Source organism: Alosa pseudoharengus, unplaced genomic scaffold (assembly GCF_046254945.1).
Source record: "Alosa pseudoharengus isolate Yale_2024_CS ecotype anadromous, Long Island Sound unplaced genomic scaffold, YU_APseudo_1.1 YU_APseudo_1.1_scf_17, whole genome shotgun sequence".
NCBI classification, from domain to species: Eukaryota; Metazoa; Chordata; class Actinopteri; order Clupeiformes; family Clupeidae; genus Alosa; species Alosa pseudoharengus.
Window position 1 is genome coordinate 11,819,310 of NW_027468640.1, and position 16,421 is coordinate 11,835,730.

At 44.4% G+C, this 16,421-nt stretch overlaps 1 protein-coding gene across 2 annotated transcripts; it reads left to right on the forward strand.

Moving 5' to 3' along the window:
- The first annotated feature begins 318 nt into the window (after positions 1–318).
- Positions 319–16,225, forward strand: sf1 (splicing factor 1). 2 transcript variants are annotated; one of them, XM_076288612.1, is made up of 12 exons: positions 319–739; positions 1,718–1,849; positions 4,055–4,130; positions 7,157–7,309; positions 8,343–8,432; positions 8,743–8,926; positions 9,913–10,028; positions 10,690–10,797; positions 11,549–11,735; positions 13,226–13,457; positions 13,662–13,823; positions 14,280–16,225. In XM_076288612.1, the coding sequence occupies exons 1-12, from the start codon at positions 478–480 to the stop codon at positions 14,609–14,611; spliced, it is 2,034 nt and encodes a 677-aa protein (XP_076144727.1). In that variant the 5' UTR covers positions 319–477; the 3' UTR covers positions 14,612–16,225. The 2 variants fall into 2 exon arrangements, with proteins under 2 accessions (XP_076144727.1, XP_076144728.1); XM_076288613.1 differs by lacking the exons at positions 319–739; positions 4,055–4,130 and having other exon boundaries at positions 1,733–1,849.
- The last annotated feature ends 196 nt before the right edge of the window (positions 16,226–16,421 follow it).

Below are 16,421 nucleotides of genomic sequence, written 5' to 3' on the forward strand. Positions count from 1 at the left end.
TTTAATAATAAATTGCCTACATGTAATTTTAATACATTTAACATGCTACACATATAAACGACTCTCCTGGCTGGGCCCTACCTCAACACACTCGCTAGGACTCTTCATGCAACTGTTTTTTCAGTCGGTCATAGCCATCATAGCTGTGATCATAAATGAATGATGCAGAAAGCCTACTGATGCTAGATCGTGAAAAAGCCATTTATATCCAATCACAGGTTAAGGGTAGTAATGGGACGGGTGTGAGCGCGGGCCAATCAAATGTTTCAGCTGACACTGCTTCAGACCAATAGCGGGAAACGTCGTCGTTGAAGGCAGTCCTCCTTTGTCAAGCTCCCCAAACGCCATCTTGAGTTGGTGGTTGCGGTAATCTGAAGGAGGTTTACACGAATACTTTGGTTATATTTGTAAATATATTCAATAGTAGAGCGATATCAAGGATAGGTTCATAGCGATTTAAAGCATTTCTGGTCGGATATGGCTACGGGAGCAAACGCAACTCCTTTGGGGAAGTTGCACCCAAGCATTGGCGCAAAACGAGGCTTTGACGCCGGGCCGGGTGCAGGGCTAATGGCTCCGCCAGGCCCTCCAGTGTCATTTCCTTCTCTTCAAAATTTTCAGCAACCTCAGGTGCCCAATGTTTCTTTTCCACAAGCCCACCAATTCGCGCCTGCTGCAGTCGCAACCTTTCCAGTCTCAATTCCACAGCCAGGACCCGGAATGAAATCGCCAGCTGGAGGTAAGGCTACAACGTGGATAGCTGCTAGGCCTTGGCTGTTGGTAACGTGATTGTCAGTGAAGAAAGGTTATCTTGGCTAACGTTAGCTACTGCCGGTGTCTTATCAAAACTAGTGACTATTTGTTCTTCTTTCCGTGTTCCAAGGGGTTGCTTCCCATATTAAACGATATCAACATTGGTTTTATTAAGCTGGACCCGTATGTTCTGATTGATATGATAGTAAGTTTGCCGAAAAGTGTTTTGTCCATAGCGAGGTTTTACCGTTAGCGAATGTTAGCTATGTAACGTTAACGTTATAGCTGGGTCAACCATGAAGGCAAATAATTTCAGTCACGATTACAGTGGTGGACATGATGACGTTGTGATAAGATGCTAACACCCCCAGAGCAAAAGCGAATAGCTTCACTGTCAGATGTATTGTATTGTTAGCTAACGTTAAGTGACTAGCAGCATGGTTAGCGCAAGTTTTATCCGTCCCCAGGTTACTTGTATTGCTTAGACTACAATGCAGCGATGCAAGGTCAAAACCCTGAAACGCTATGTCCAGATCCGCGTCAACCCTCTGTTATGTCGTTAGCTGGTTATCCTAGACACTGATAGCTAATATTGCCTCGCGGAATGATTAGCTACATCCTAATTTTCTTGTGTCGTTTAACGTCATGGTGCCTTGTTCTTTGTCCCAGCTGTTTTAGTTTGTTTGTTTACGTCTTCCCTTGATACTAACGTTAGAAAATGTCAACAAAGATGACACGGTACAGGAATATTACCTAGTAGGACATGAATGTGGCCTTTGATCATAGCTACTTTCAGATAGGCACTATCAATCATAAATGACGGGACAACAAAAACATTGAGCTGTCCATCTGGACTTGACGTTAGTCCTTTGTTTAGTCAGATGACCTGCTTGAGGGAAACGAAGCCTACATCGCACCTAGCTGGGTCAAGGGGTTGGCTAATATTATTTCTCCGACCTGGCAGATTTCGGTCAGAAGAAGGCAAGGAAGAAGAGCCGTTGGAGCAGCGAGACCCCTGATCAGAAGACTGTTATCCCTGGAATGCCCACAGTCATTCCCCCTGGGCTGACACGAGACCAAGAGAGAGCTTACATAGGTAATTACATTAAAAGCAATATTCTCCTTTAAAACTGCTTTCGAAATGAATGCACAGAAACAAATGAAAAGTTGGTTCTGTCTTTATGGAAGTATTGAAAGCTATATGTGTTTTCTGCATCTGAGTTATGAGTGAGTTCCTTGTAGGTTGCCTATGAAATTGTCGAAAAGAGCTCATAATTGCTGAATTCCATTAGTTGGAGTGGGTAAAGGATGATGATTATGTGTCTAGCATTACTTTTGTTTTTTTTTCTTCCTCAAGGTAAAACTTGAGAGCTCTCCCAAACTTTGTTTACGTTTACAGATGTAAACATCATCAAACAAGATTAGTTTATACTTCTTGATGATTTCAGGGGGGGAAATCACATAATTTATTGTCCATTTTTTTTGTCATGCATTCAGAGTCTGTGAAAATGTTCCCTGGTTTTCAAAGTAAACGAAAGCCTCTGATGGGTTGTTTCTTTCACTCTCTCTAATGAAATTCAGCCTTTTCACCCCTCAGTCCCTTCAGTTCACTGTTGAATTTACTAACCTGTAATGTGCAAGGCCATTAATGATAGCTCTGGAGGTGCTGATGTTTTCTCTCTTTGAACCATCAGCATCACAGTGGTCTTGTTCATCCAGTAACCAAGTCTTCTTACGAAATATCAATAATTTTCAAGAATTATTGTAACATGTGCACCCCGTCCTTGCTCTAGATCAGTTTATGGTCAGAAATCAACTTGAGCGTTTTATAGAATCAGGACACATTCGTTTGCCACTTCTTAGGTGTCTTATGAAATTAATGTCTCTGGTACTTAGGCATTAAAATTCTGAGCCACTTTTTTTTTTTTGCATCAGCTCGCTCATTGGGTTCTTGGTGTGTGGAATCATTTGGATCATCTTCCATTTAGCTCATAATTTCTTTACACCAAAAATCTTCATATTTCGTTACATATCCATTTGTCATTTGCATAGGGTATCCTGGCAGTTGACCAAATTAGACCACCTTTTGGCTGTACTGCCTAAAACGCATGCCGATTTGTTTACAGCATTTCTCTCTCTCTTTCTCTGTGTATTTGTTCTGCTCTTAGCGTAGAACCGCTAAAAAACTAGTCATTTCTTAGAATGTTGAACTATGTAGAGCACATTTAAAATGCTCACATAGACGGCCTGCAGCTCCACTGCTTGAGAGATGACTGTGGCCAGGTGAGGCTTGTCAATAACAAATGCGTTATTGACACCTCCGTTTTTGTTTTCTTCATGATGCCCCCCCTCCTCCTCCCTCCCTCCCTCCCTCTTTCCCTTCCCCCTCTTGTGTAGATGTTTCTGTGATGTTGAAACTTGTGTTGTTGTTTGTCTTATGTTGGATCGGTTTTCTCATTCTTTGTGCATTCCCCAACAGAGGACAAAATACTTTGTAGAAACTATTCTAATGTTGAAGGCGAAACCAGTTATGGCTTACCTTCATTTATAGTGGTTAATAAACACAAATTAAAATGGTCACCTACTAATTGTTTACTCCCTGTCTAGCCAATTCCTCTTTGGAGTGTGCTGGGCTGGGGATAGCTTTGAATCCAGTTATAATTTCCGGTCAAGAACTGTTTTCAATTGTTTCAAAGGTTTCCATTGTTTTTGCTGCACCTATTTTTAGAAAGCACTAAATTCACAAAGCAAGTTTTGTGTGCTGTGTATTCTCTTATTCTTTTAAATTGGCACAATGTATTCAAAAGTTATGTTGGCACACAATGGAAACCTAATTTTGATCAGTATTTGTTTCTATATTGCCCTAAAAGTTTTCTTTAATGTAACCCTTCTATCTTGTTTAGGATATCAAATTCTTCACTTTGCTGGCAGACCAGCCTTGATATGTGGTTTCAAGTTTAGGCGTATAGGGAACAATCACTGGGCCAAGTTTAGTAATTTAGTAATTGGTTGGTAGGCTATACCCATGTGGCGTATCCTTATCCTTTAAATAAGATGAAGGGTTTCTTTGTCATAGCATAATCAATGCAGTAAATGTGTTTTATTTCTTGTAATTGATCTGCATTGTTTTTGAGTGTGTTAACCTTGTTGAATGTGATGGTAATTTTGTTCCTCTCTCTGGTGATTGACAAAAGGCATTCGTCTAAATGAAATGCACTTGTTCTCGCCCTTGTTTTTTTGCTGGTAACCACATTCTTTTCCGTCCTTCTTTGTTTTTCTTTCCTAACCTGATTTCTTCCAGTCCAACTGCAGATTGAAGACCTGACTCGTAAACTGCGTACGGGAGACCTGGGAATCCCTGTAAACCCTGAGGACAGGTCGGATAAAGTTTTAAACCCCACAAAAACAGTAACATTTTCTTTACCTTTTCTGAATCATCCTCTGTGAAGCCAGAATGCTTTACGTTTTTTTTGGCATCATTATGTGGAAATCTAGCTTGACCTAGCTGAGAGGGTGGTTTAGACTTGGCAAGGTTATTTAGATTGTATGAATGTCACATCAACAGATGCTACTAGTTATGACATTTTTTTTACTTCTCAATAGCGTACTGTTATCCACATATAGGAAATGATGAGGACTTGTTTTGTTAAAATGGTATTAATTTTAGCCTACGCTGAATAATTGGAGAAGCAAAGCAATGGATGAATGAACGAATGGTTGAATGAATGCACAAATGTGACTTGCTGAATAAATCAATATAATGTCAAATCATATTTTTGAATATAGCTAAGAGACCAGATCATTTCTCACTTTTGTTCCTTGATCCAGTTTAGAACTGGTACAGCACTTCCACGTTGAGTGGCCTGTCTGTCAGATGCAGCAGCTTAAGCTCCTGTTGTAAACAATGACTTAGGACAGTTGAGGAGCAAAGTGAGAGATGTTTCTCTGGCATTTTGTCTTTTTTCATGTGAAGCTTTCACACCAATATACAGGCTAAGAAGTAAAATGTGTAAAGATTTTTATCATAGTCTTACACTGTAGAGGTCTAGCCTGGTGTTATATGCAAAGCAAATGGTCCAGGTTCAGAGAGAATCAGCCCTTACCAGTATTTTGTGTGATTTGACAGAAAGGGAATGTAAGGAAACGATACAAAGTATATTGAAACAAGCCATTTGGCTCTGAGTAGACTAGTAGGACTTGTAGTGTCTAAACCTGACATTATTGGCCTATGGATTTATGTATGCATTTTGTAGTATCTAGCTCCTTTAATACTGTTTTTTTGCTAGTTTCTTAATGTTTGGTGCAAATGTTTGCGTGAGTGAAATGGGAGATTTTGCAGTTTTACAGTTATTTTTCAAAAGCAAGCTCTTCTGAAGCACTAAATGTTTTACTTAATGAAAATGTAAAGATATCCTTGTCCCTAGAACAGCACAGTTATTACGTAGCCTAAACCATCAGTTATGAAATTTGTGTGTTAGGACGACTTTGGCAAGCAAAATGAAATAACCCTTCCAGCAAGGATTTCTTTTTGCAGTGGTTATGTTGTCTTAAAACACCTCAGGTGACCAGTTAGCCATTAGCATTGTTCCTTAACCCTTACGTCAGTCCAGTATTCACACTTCAGTGGTCTAAATTTCCTCCAAACGTTTGTCTGAAACCTGACTCCATTGACTGATTGATTTTATTGTTTTTTTTCCCATGGTCACTAATGGTTTTCCATAGCTGGGCGGTGTCTGTCCCCTTTAGCTCAAGAGTTATTCCACAGTATTCCAGATATGCGCACTGGAAGCAATCTAGGAGGAGAACCCACTACTGGAACTGCATATGCCAGAAATGACTCGAACATAACTGCATTGACTCGTTCCTAACCTTAGTCTGCCTAAGAATTTTGTCCTTTTTTTTAATACATATTTATATGTATACATTTAGATATTTGTAGCTCAGCGATTTCTAAACCCCTAAACCAGGGAGTGTTATGTTATTTGATGGTAGTGTGAGTGTTTCTGTGCTAGCTTACAGTCCCGCTTCCTCTTCATTCATATAGGCTCTATCTACAGCATAATTATAATCCAACATTTTTGCAGCAAAGCCTAAAAAAAACGCCCCAAGTCAGAAGCTCGTCCACTGGATCCTTGCTTTGCTACTCCCTTGGCCCTTCCCCTGCACCCTAACAATGGGGGAAGTTTTAACGCCATCAGGGAGTGTTTCAGGTGGTCAACGTTGGAGTTTCCAAGCCCAAAAGAGAGAGCGAGATTCTGTTCTCTGTACAGCATTTTTTTTTTTAACCAAGAAAAGTGCACCTATATACAGCTAATCTTTTCTACTCCCCCGGTCGGTTCCCTGCGAGCCTACCCTCACTGTGAAGCAGCTCGCACACGCTCTCTCTCAACTCACTTTCCGGAGAACGTTTGTTTGGGGTGTGCGGGGAAACGGCTAACGTATAATCCTGATTCATTCTCTCTAACCCAGACATGACCCCCTATGACCCCCCACTACCCCTCTTTTGGTGACCTTTAACCTTTTTCTAAGCACAGAGCCTCCTCCAACAGCATAACAGGTTCTCTCGGCGACCCAAGGGGCAGGTAACGCTCGGACTGGACTTAAACCCCCCTTCCCCAACGCCAGCGCCGCTTCTTCCAAGAAAAGGAAGTTCGCCACCGAACCTCGAGCTCCGAGCTTCAAGCTAGTTGTTTTTTCCCCATTTAGCATAATTCCCTGTCAGAGGTCACCATCATTCTCTGTTATCCTCTGGGTCTAAAATGAGGTTGCAGAGACCAAGAAAAATGGTTGTGGTCTTCATAGTAGCCCACCCGAAGGCATAACAAATTTCACCCCCTTTTTTTTTGTTCCCCCTTACCTCCTCAACTTGCGAATTATTCTGTAGTCTTGATTTAGGAAGCTCATGTGCTGGCATTTAGCTCAAAAATATGCTTTCAAATGAATTGATACTAGTGTGCAAAATTTGAAATTGCATGTGGTAGATCACCAGTTATTGCTGAACTGAATTATGCCCAAATATTGGCTTTGGTGTCTGTTGGAACACTCTTAAATTATGTACTAACAATTTCCACTATTTGCTTTTCAAAAAAAAAAAAGGGTCACACCCTTTGAGATTTTTCCCGTTCTTTGTGTTACTCAAGAAGTGATACCATCCACTTCCAAGTGACCTCCAAAACAAAAACAACAATGCCCATCCAAAAAAAAGAAGAAAAGAACATCTCTACCAGGCTTTAGTCAGATGAAGGCAACATGTTGAGACGTGTAGAGTTGTGTGTGTGTGTGTGTGTGTGTGTGTGTGAGTGTCTGTGTGTGCTGTTAGACAGGTGAACCTGTGGGAGATTCTCATGCTGGTCGTCCGTATTTCCCTCCTACGCTGCTCTTCTCTCTTCTTTCGCTCTGGCAGATCTCCTTCGCCAGAACCCATCTACAACAGCGAGGGCAAGCGGCTGAACACGCGCGAGTACCGCACGCGCAAGAAGATCGAAGAGGAACGCCATGCCCTCATCACCGAGATGGTCGGCCTCAACCCCGAATTCAAGCCTCCCGCCGACTACAAGTAAGTCCATAAGGACACCCGAGGGATTTCTAGTGTTTCTCTATTAATCCAAGTTGTTAAATGCACTTAAAGGTCTCATTCTAAGACATCTTTTCATGTAACTTTAGTCTTTGTGTATTGACAGATGCAGTATTAATTCCTAGCTATAGTATCCTTTGCACTGTACCTTAAACACGGCACGGCTGAAGTGCCCTTGAGCAAGTCACCTAACCCCTCACTGCTCCCCGAGAGCCGCTGTTTTGCAGGCAGCTCACTGCGCCGGGATTAGTGTGTGCTTCACCTTACTGTGTGTTCACTGTGTGCTGAGTGTGTTTCACTAATTCACGGATTGGGATAAATGCAGAGACCAAATTTCCCTCACGGGATCAAAAGAGTGTATATATACTTATACTTAAAATAAAAAAAAATTATAACAAAAAACGGAGGGTTGCCGGTTCGAACCCCGACCAGTAGGAACGGCTGAAGCTGAAGCACCTAACCCCTCACACTGCGTCGGGATTAGTGTGTACTTCACCTCACTGTGTGTTCACTGTGTGCTGAGTGTGTTTCACTAATTCACGGCTTGGGATAAATGCAGAGACCAAATTTCCCCTACTATTCTATTGCTGTAGCTGTAGTTCGGTACCTTAAATGTTAAAATGCTTAAATGTTAATTAGCTTAAATGTTATTCTGTTGCTGTAAGTCACTTTGCACCAATGGTACACTGAATCCCTATGAAGTTCCTATGTGGTTATGTTTATGGTTCTTAGTAGAGACATTTTGTCCAAAGCACTGCCACGCTAAAATGAACAGGTCAAAAATAAAGGCACATGGCCTAAATAAACATATAACATAATAAACAGAAATAACCGTAAACATATACAAACTACAACTCTGTAAGAATTAATTAGTTAAATACAAGGTAAACAGATGAGTCTTTAGATGCTTTTTGAAGATCCTAAAATGATCAGGGACACTTTGGAAAATGCGCACCAAGTGGAGGAAGTTGAACCCATCTGACTGCTGACTGGTCGTCTTCCTCTTCCTTTCTAGGCCTCCCGCCACTAGGGTGAGCGACAAGGTCATGATCCCCCAGGACGAGTACCCCGAGATCAACTTTGTGGGGCTGCTGATTGGACCACGGTAAGCCTCTTAAAACAAACATTTCTCTCCTGTGACAATTTTCCTGCATAGTACCAACAAAGTTCATAAAGGTTATGATATTGTGTACCTTGCAAATGATTAGCAATTGGTGGCATTTAATTTTCCTTTGAAACTGCCATCAAATGATCTTTATTAAATTGTTGTAGCTTAAATTGTGAATTTTCAGTGGTTAGATATCACAATAGTTGATTACCCAGAAGTAGTTGTGCCCTTGTTAACACCCAAAGCCAAGTTGAAGAACTTTAAAATAATCAAACCTGGCTTTCCCTCCCCCCCCCGAAAATTTCAGTGGTAACACTCTGAAGAACATTGAGAAAGAGTGCTGTGCTAAGATCATGATCCGCGGGAAGGGTTCGGTGAAGGAGGGCAAAGTGGGACGCAAGGATGGGCAGATGCTACCGGGAGAGGACGAGCCGCTGCACGCCCTCGTCACAGCCAACACCATGGAGAACGTCAAGAAGGCCGTCGAGCAGGTGAGGAGAAGCACCTCTGACCCTGCATGAACAGCTGTTCTGCTCTTTTAGATCTACACAGCCAGGTTACAGCTTCTGTCCCTCTCTAACATGCAACAATACACAATAAAGGCACTACATATTCAACCAGCAGGATTTTGTTTAAGAAAAATAAATAAATAATAACTATTGTACATGCGACTTTCTAAATGGTCAAAATGACCATCGCAGCAGTTCTAGTGTTTAACAGGGTTGCTATGAACATGGACTGTTAGCATGCTGTGGATGTGAAGTGAAAATCGTTGTTGAGCCTCTTTAAAGGTCCTCTAAGCGATGCTGGGTAACGTCACTTCTGTTGTCTTTCAAACAAAACAGAGAGCTAGCTCGCTACTTCCTCCCCCTCCCTCCCATGCTGCCCCCGTGCAATTGAAACTCTCCTAAATGCGCATCTCGTCTATGATTTGCTGGAACAGTTTGTTTTTATAGGCCAGGTTTGCCCAGGTTGTTTTTGTTGCCTTTTTGGAGCCTGGGCTGTCCACAGAGATCGCGTTTTTTTACAGTGTATTCAGGACAGTCAGCTAGCGGTTGGTTGGGTGATGTTTGCAGTAAGTGACATAAAATGTTTTAGCCTAGAAAACGCATGGCATCGCTTAGAGCACCATTAAGAAAACAGTAACACTACCAACTGTATAGTAGGTTGATAAGGATGTAGATTTCCAAGTCATCTCTGGTTCGCTCTAGTTGTTCTACTTATGATTGCGTTCAGACTTATTCACTGGAAAGGTAGCATAGCATTGCACAGGAAGGGTCACTGTTAAGCCTGCTGCCAAACCAGAACTAATTACTACCTCGAGTCTTGATGGCTGCAGGCCGCTGACAAGCATTTCGAAAATGCAATCTTTCTAAAATATATGCAATTATCAGGCCTAATTAACATTCCTTTAGTTAATTAGTGGAACCAGTCCTTAAGTAATCGTTTGAATGAACTTTTCTGCGTGTGTGTGTAGATCCGCAACATCCTGAAGCAGGGTATCGAGACGCCCGAGGACCAGAACGACCTGCGGAAAATGCAGCTGAGGGAGCTGGCCAGGCTCAACGGCACCCTGAGAGAGGATGATAACAGGTACACACACACACTCTCACACACATACACACTTTATCCTGGTAGTGTACAGACAAACACTTTTATCTCCCTGATACCCCATAGTGTGCTTACACACACACAGGCACATTTCATCCTGGTAGAGAAACGTGTGTGTGTGTGTGTGTAAAAAACGCACCGCATACATGCGCAGACACACATGTACGCAGACACTGCTCTCACTTGTGTACTGAAGCCAACACTTGCCCAGATTATGTAACCCCTCTCCTCTGCAGGAAACTGACTGTGCCCTTGCTGCCATGAAATGTTAAGGAGCAGGGCTTTCAGCTGCATAATGATAAATGTAAAACAATGTGCACCGATAGAGGGTGGACCCTCCCTGATTTTTTACACTGTGGCAGATTTACATAGATTATGTAACTTTTAGGGAATACCCTGTAGATCAAGCCACTCGATATCCAACCGATTTAAACTGATGGAACAACTGCTAAATCTTCTCGATTTGGTCTGAAAATCATATTACTTGGTGCGTCAGATGCTAAAATGGGACTCAGAGGCGAACACAATAGATATCTTTGTGGCTGTTCCCTTTGTAGATTGGGTAATGAAGCTAAATGAAATCTGACTGTATTGTGCCACTTCTCTTGTCCTTCCCTTCCCTTCCCCCACCCGCCTGCATCAGGATCCTCCGTCCGTGGCAGAGTACAGAGCAGCGCAGCATCACAAACACCACCCTCTGCACCAAGTGTGGCGGAGCCGGCCACATCTCATCCGACTGCAAGTTCACCAGGTAACGCACAAACGTACAGTCATCAGTGGCCTTTTGATTTAATCCAGCAATGATTTTTAATAAGATCGTCGCTGGCCTGTATTTTGTACCGATATGGAATTTTTGGGCCAGTAACGATAACCGATATTAATTGGTTTGTTGTTGGAAATACTGATACGATGACCAATAATATTACCGTAATACTGGACCAGTATCATTTGCCACTCATTATCAAACATATATTTGATTAGAAGCCGATTATGCACTTGGTGAACAAGAGTAGCCCTGCGTGAGTTGCACCAATATATCCGCATATTGAGCTAGCAGCACAATGTAGCCTACATTCTTGTTGACCGTGTGTAGTCTTTGCGGTGTGATCAGCAAAACATTTATTCGCTAGGAAGATGGCAACACAGGGCCACTCAACAGTCAATCGGTATGAATGGTAGTGCCTTGAAGTCTGCTAGGTCTGTCCTCACCTTTAACCTTCATTTCTCCCCTTCTGCCCCCTTCTGCTCCCCTCCCCTCCTCTCCCCTTCTGCCCCCTTCTGCCCCCCTCCTCTCCCCTCCTCTCCCCTTCTGCCCCCTTCTGCCCCCCTCCTCTCCCCTTCTGCCCCCTTCTGCTCCCCTCCTCTCCCCTTCTGCCCCCTTCTGCCCCCCTCCTCTCCCCTTCTGCCCCCTTCTGCCCCCTTCTGCTCCCCTCCTCTTCCCTTCTGCCCCCTTCTGCTCCCCTCCTCTCCCCTTCTGCCCCCCCCTTCTCTCCCCTGTGCAGCACCTACGCCCCTCGGCCAGGGGAGCCTCCCCAGTCTGCGCAGGATAAGGCCCGCATGGATAAGGAGTACCTGTCGCTGATGGCGGAGCTCGGCGAGGCCCCCGTGCCATCCTCCGGTGGGGGCCACAGCAGCAACCACAACTCCGGCCCCCGGAACTCTGGACACGGCAACAACCAGGGCCCTCCGGTGAGTCCCCAGTTGCAGGGTTTCCCTGACGATTCTTTTAACATTTTTTTGATTCTCAGCTTATCGGTCCTGGTTCTGGTTCTTTCTTATCAGTTCTACTCGATTGTACCATTTCAGTTCCCATCCCTAGTCTTAAAACATCTGAAATTTAGATTTTTATATTTAAGGCCTAAAAATGTCTTAATGTATTGACTTTTAGGAGGAAAATTTAGATCTGGAGCAGAATCATGGATATTTTTCTTCAGTTTAATGTTTTATTTTACCTGCCTATCCCACAACAATGACACTTTTGGTGCAATTGATGTAGTGCCCGTTCAGCTGTCCATCTGTGGGTTGTTTGTTTTGGTTACCACTGGTGATCGTTTCCGTTTCGTGTCCATTACCAGTTTTTGGAGGGTTTCCAGGCTTTTCCTCTATGCACTGAAATGTGTCCGAAATGCTAGGATACCCCCACTGGGAGAGGCATTAAATCTGTGGTGGCTTCACACAAGTAGGAAATGCTATTTGTGAACACACGCTAGATCTTGATCCAAGTAACACAAGGGTCATGGGATCAGTAAGCCACAGAACTAGGGAGGGAGGGGGGGTGCTGGAAATTTAACAAAAAGTCCTCAATCCTTTGCGGACCTGGCTGATTTTATATTTACTATTATACAACAATTGGGTTCTATGGAACTATTTATTTGTTTCTGATTGGCCGAGAGACGTTCCATGAGTTGCTTAATTCTTGCTATGTCTCCAAAATGCACTCTCTGTGCAGACCCTGTCTGTATCAATGACTGTAGAAAACGGACAGCATGGGCAATCGGATTGGATTGCGGATCTTCAGCTGTCGGCCTCAACTGCTAATTGCTCTCCTGTAATTGTGTTTGTGTGACGCCGGGAGCACTCTCAGACTTCTCGTGTGGTGACTTGTGACGCCGGGAGCACTCTCAGACTTCTCGTGTGGTGACGTGTGGCGCCGGGAGCACTCTCAGACTTCTCGTGTGGTGACGTGTGGCGCCGGGAGCACTCTCAGACTTCTCGTGTGGTGACGTGTGGCGCCGGGAGCACTCTCAGACTTCTCGTGTGGTGACGTGTGGCGCCGGGAGCACTCTCAGACTTCTCGTGTGGTGACGTGTGGCGCCGGGAGCACTCTCAGACTTCTCTTGTGGTGACTTGTGGCGCCGGGAGCACTCTCAGACTTCTCTTGTGGTGACTTGTGGCGCCGGGAGCACTCTCAGACTTCTCGTGTGGCGCCGGGAGCACTCTCAGACTTCTCGTGTGGTGACATGTGGCGCCGGGAGCACTCTCAGACTTCTCGTGTGGCGCCGGGAGCACTCTCAGACTTCTCGTGTGGTGACGTGTGGCGCCGGGAGCACTCTCAGACTTCTCGTGTGGTGACGTGTGGCGCCGGGAGCACTCTCAGACTTCTCTTGTGGTGACTTGTGACGCCGGGAGCACTCTCAGACTTCTCGTGTGGTGACTTGTTGTTCTCTCCACCTGTGCAGAGCCGGCCTCCCTGGATGAACTCCGGCCCGTCTGAGAACAGGAACTTCCACAACATGCACGGGGGCCACGGGGGCCACGGAGGTCATGGTGGGCACCACAACTTCCCGCCCCCCATGCCCAGTATGGGCGCTCCCCCCATGCCACCCAACCCCAACGGGATGCCCCCTCCGTGGATGCAGCCGCCACCCCCGCCCATGGGCCAGGGGCCTGCTCCCCCTGGACACCCGATGGGTGAGTGTCTGCGAAACTATCTGGACCTAAATCCTGTGTGTGTGTGTGTCAGTCTGGTTATTTTTCCGATTCTTTGTATGAAGTGATTGCCCCTTGTCACGTTACAATGTCGACAAGTTACTTCCTCAGTTTGTAACTGATAACGGGTTTGATTGTCTTACCCATGATCATTTTCTCTCATTTTTTTTTCTCTTTTTTTATTAGGTCTGCTGCCACCACCTATGGGCATGATGCCTCCGCCTCCCCCTCCCCCCAACGGTCAGCCCCCACCGGCCCCCTCTGGACCCCTGCCGCCATGGCAACAGCAGGCCCCCCCACCTCCTCCCACCAGCATGGCGACCAGTGCGCCAATGCCGTGGCAACAGAGTGAGTGCGCAGACTTCTGATGTCCTGTGTGTGTGTGTGTGTGTGTGTGTGTGTGTGTGTGTGTGTGTGTGTGTGTGTGTGTGTGTGTGTGTGTGTGTGTGTGTGTGTGTGTGTGTGTGTGTGTGTGTGTGTGTGTGTGTGTGTGTGTGTGTGTGTGTGTGTGTGTGTGTGTGTGTGTGTGTGTGTGTGTGTGTCTTAGTGTCTGATGGATGACTGTTAGCTGTGTATGATTTAGTGAAATGTTATGTATTAAGGAGTCTGGACAGATTAGTTGCAGTGATACTGAGAGTTTGCTTTAGTTACCTTGTGAGTAAAGACATTTGTTTAAAGACTGAATTTTGAAACGGTGTAAACATTAAACCTCTCCCTCTCCCTCCCTCTCTCCCTCCCTCCCTCTCTCCTTCTCTCTCTCCCCCTCTCACTCCCTCCCTCTCTCTCCCTCCCTCGTCCTGACAGACACCACAACCACGTCCTCCCCTGGCACGGGTAACCTGCCCCCATGGCAACAGCCCCAGCAGTCGGCTGCGTCTGCCTCCCAGCCGCCTCCTCCGATGGGCACGCCATCCATGGTGCCCCCTCCTCCAGGAGTCCAGCCTCCTCTGCCCCCTGGTGCCCCTCCTCCCCCTCCCCCTCCCCCTCCCGGCTCTGCGGGTATGATGTACGCGCCCCCGCCCCCACCTCCCCCAATGGACCCCTCCAACTTCGTCACCATGATGGGCATGGGGGTGCCTGGGATGCCGCCTTTTGGAATGCCGCCCGCACCCCCTCCCCCACCACCACAGAATTAAGATGACACCCCCCCCCACACACACACACACACACACACGTGCCCCACCCTGCCATCCCAGAATACAAACCTCCACCGGTCTCCATGTCAACCACGCAGGAAGGCTCTTCTGCAGGACTTTCACTGGATTCGTCGGTAGCTGTTCGGCTGCGGACTACTCTGCTTGTGTCGGGTTGCTGCTTTTATTCAGAAAAAGATTTCAGATTTTTGGATTTTGTGGTTTGACATCTGTTTAATTTAATTTTTGATCCAATATGATTCTTTTTTTCTTTTTTCTTTTTTTTTCATTTATATATTGCAATGTTTCTGATCTTAGTCTTGAGTTTGGTTAATTGTCCCTGACTGGGAAGGAATGGCATGTGATACCCTTTTTCATTATTATTTGTCTTCCTCTCTTATTGGTGAAGATTCATTTAAACTTCTTCAACTCTTCTGTCCCGTGAATAGTGAGTCTCTTTAAGATACGGATCTGACATTCCAACCAGTAAATGATCATTTTATATCAGTACAGTGCAGAATTTATTTTCTTGCTTAAAGAAATTACATTAATCGTATATTAATCTCAACAAAGGCTTCAGATGTTCTTAATTTTCCACTCCTATTAAGCTGTACAAAACTGCTTCTACATCCCGTTCACAAGCTCGCACCCAAATTAACACTTCATCTGACGTGCTCACTGCCTTCCTTGAAGTTTTACTAAATATTTTTGTAAAGAGGTTAAAATAAAATGATACATACAAAACTGGAGGTATAGTGAGAAACAAAAAAAGGATATTGCTTTGCCATGCTTATTGCACCTAGCCCATACGTCATTGGTTGTCATGTAAATACAGGTTACAGGTTCTTATTTTTTTAGTATTCATTTTTTTTTTCTGTACATTTTTGATTGAAATATTAACGCATGTGTCTTGATTAGAGTTGAATATGAGTTGGTTGGACTGCAGATATCGGGCCCTGAGTAGGCCTACTATAATTCTGGCAGTGCATTGGATTGATCCCCAAATCTCCAATCTCCGTGCTTCAGGCCTCAGCAGCCTGTTCAACTCCCCTGTTTTATGGTCATGCATCTTGTACTAGTGGGTCTTTTTTTTTTGTTTTTTTTTTATTATTTTTTTGAGTTTTTGATCATTTTAAAAGCCAACAGATGAGTTTGATTACATGGTATAAAGGACAAACTGCATTACCCTGCATTTTGCTTACTGCTCTCATGGCGTCTGTGTCTGGCCCTAAGTTGTAAAGTCTAGTTTGAGAAGATATCAGGAAAAAAAAAAAAAAAAAAGTTTGTTGCTTGTAATTAAACCCACTCTTCTTAAATTATCTGTGTTTAGTGTTTTATTTTTATGAAACACCCAGTCATTGTCAGGAATTTCAGCTAAGACCTCTAGTCTGCACCAGCAGCTGAGACTGACTTGTTTCTCTCGTACAGACCAGCCTTGCTAGTTATTTCACTACCCTATGTATGAGGGATGACTATTGTGTTTTAATCATGAACAGTTGTGTGCATGAACATTAACGTGTGTATTTGGTTGCACATTTTTTTTCTCATACATTTCCATTGTGGCTGTCCGGTTAATTTCCCGAACGTCTCTTGCTGCAATAAAGAGAAGGTCTACAACACTGATTTTTCTCTGATCATACCAAGGGTATGCTTTAATGCAAAACTTGCTCTCCTGTGTAGCATTTGAGTGTGTGTGTGTGTGTGTGCTGTCGTTGTGAGCTTTTTAAAATTTAGATGTGGTGGCCCTTCTCGATGGGGTGCTGATGTGGGATATTTTGGTGACACAAGGGGGCGTGTGACGTTAATCTCCTTG